At 33.9% G+C, this 1,403-nt stretch overlaps 1 protein-coding gene across 1 annotated transcript; it reads right to left on the bottom strand.

Moving 5' to 3' along the window:
• Positions 1-84: 84 nt before the first annotated feature.
• On the bottom strand, positions 85-667 carry LOTGIDRAFT_176987 (hypothetical protein; the record flags this gene model as incomplete). The annotated part of the gene is made up of 1 exon (XM_009069093.1): positions 85-667. A coding segment is annotated over one exon (583 nt), but the record flags the coding sequence as incomplete, so codon positions are not given.
• Between the last annotated feature and the right edge of the window lie 736 nt (positions 668-1,403).

Genomic DNA, 1,403 nt, shown 5'->3' with positions numbered 1-1,403 from the left:
GGAAAACATATCCGCTTGCTGTTCCAGCAAACATAATTGATGTGCTGCCCTTAGTGTAATTCATTATATTTTCAGGATACTTACATCCCCTTTTGAAAATAAATTTCTTTTTTCCCGGATCATCCCCAAGATTCGTTTCATCATAATTGATAATGCAGGTATTGGGAATATCTTTCAAAGATAATTTAAGATTATCAAAATAATTAGTCATTTCACACTTTGTCTTTTCAGCTCTGGACCTTTTTATGTTTGCAGCTGACCTTAGTCTAATATCAGCTTTATGCCTGCTGATGAAGCTTGCAACCCAATCACAACCTGGTATATTATTTGGGAATTGCTTGATCACTCTGCCCTGAAGGGACAACATCCGTTTGGCTATCATGCGGATCTCAAGAGTAGTTATAGGCTGACCCCACTCTGCACAAACTTTTAAAGATTTTACTAATTGCAGTTCTTCCTCTTCGGAAAATATAGTTTGACCGCCAGCTCTTTTTGTATGCTTTTTATCTATTTTATTTTTCAACGTTCTGAAAGGAATTCCATGGGCTTCCCCAGCCTGTCTATATGATATTCCATTTCGAACATCTTCAATTGCAGCTTCAAGTTTTTCAGCTGTATAATCCCGATATCTTCGAGATCCTAACTTTCGTTTATATAGTCTTGGCATTTTATAATTTAAGTTAAAGTGAGAATTAGGGGCACTGTATCATCACTACAAGAGAATAAAACAATTATGATTATTTGTAATCAAATGAAAATTGGGCTAAAACCATTAAAAAGGCCACATCAAATGGAATAAAGGTTGTGCAAAATCACCCCACAACTTGGTGAAAAAAGACCCTGGTGGGAAAAGATGATTTTTAAAAAATACTAAACATACTATTACCAAATTAATTACAGTTTTAGATTAAGGATATAACATATATTACCTATACTCAAACCTGGGTTACTCTATACATATTTTATATTTGTTTTACCATAAAGTTTCAAAGTGAAAAATAAACTCAAAATATTCTGTGGTTACATGTGACTAGATAACTGAAGCAGTGGAGGAGTAAGATGGCTGAAAATTAATGTCTGTTATAGCTAATAAGTGTCTCTAATAGAAAACAAACACTTTAGATTATGAACATTGTATTACTCTGAAATACATTGATCTAAATAAAAATCTGAAAACTGTGCAAAGTCACACTCGAAGTGCAATGTCACCCCACTTTACGGTACCAAGTTTGATGAAAATCGGATAATGAATAAGAAAGTTGGCAATGCGCATGTGCACTACACAAATTCGAAAATTCCATCAAATTTAGAATTTGATTATACACATACATACCAAGTTTCATGAAAATCGGATAAGAAATGAGAAAGTTGGCAATGCGCATGCGCACTTCGCAAATTCGAAA

This window comes from Lottia gigantea, assembly GCF_000327385.1.
Source record: "Lottia gigantea unplaced genomic scaffold LOTGIsca_9863, whole genome shotgun sequence".
In the NCBI taxonomy this organism is placed as follows: Eukaryota; Metazoa; Mollusca; class Gastropoda; family Lottiidae; genus Lottia; species Lottia gigantea.
This window is presented reverse-complemented; position numbering and strand designations above follow the sequence as displayed.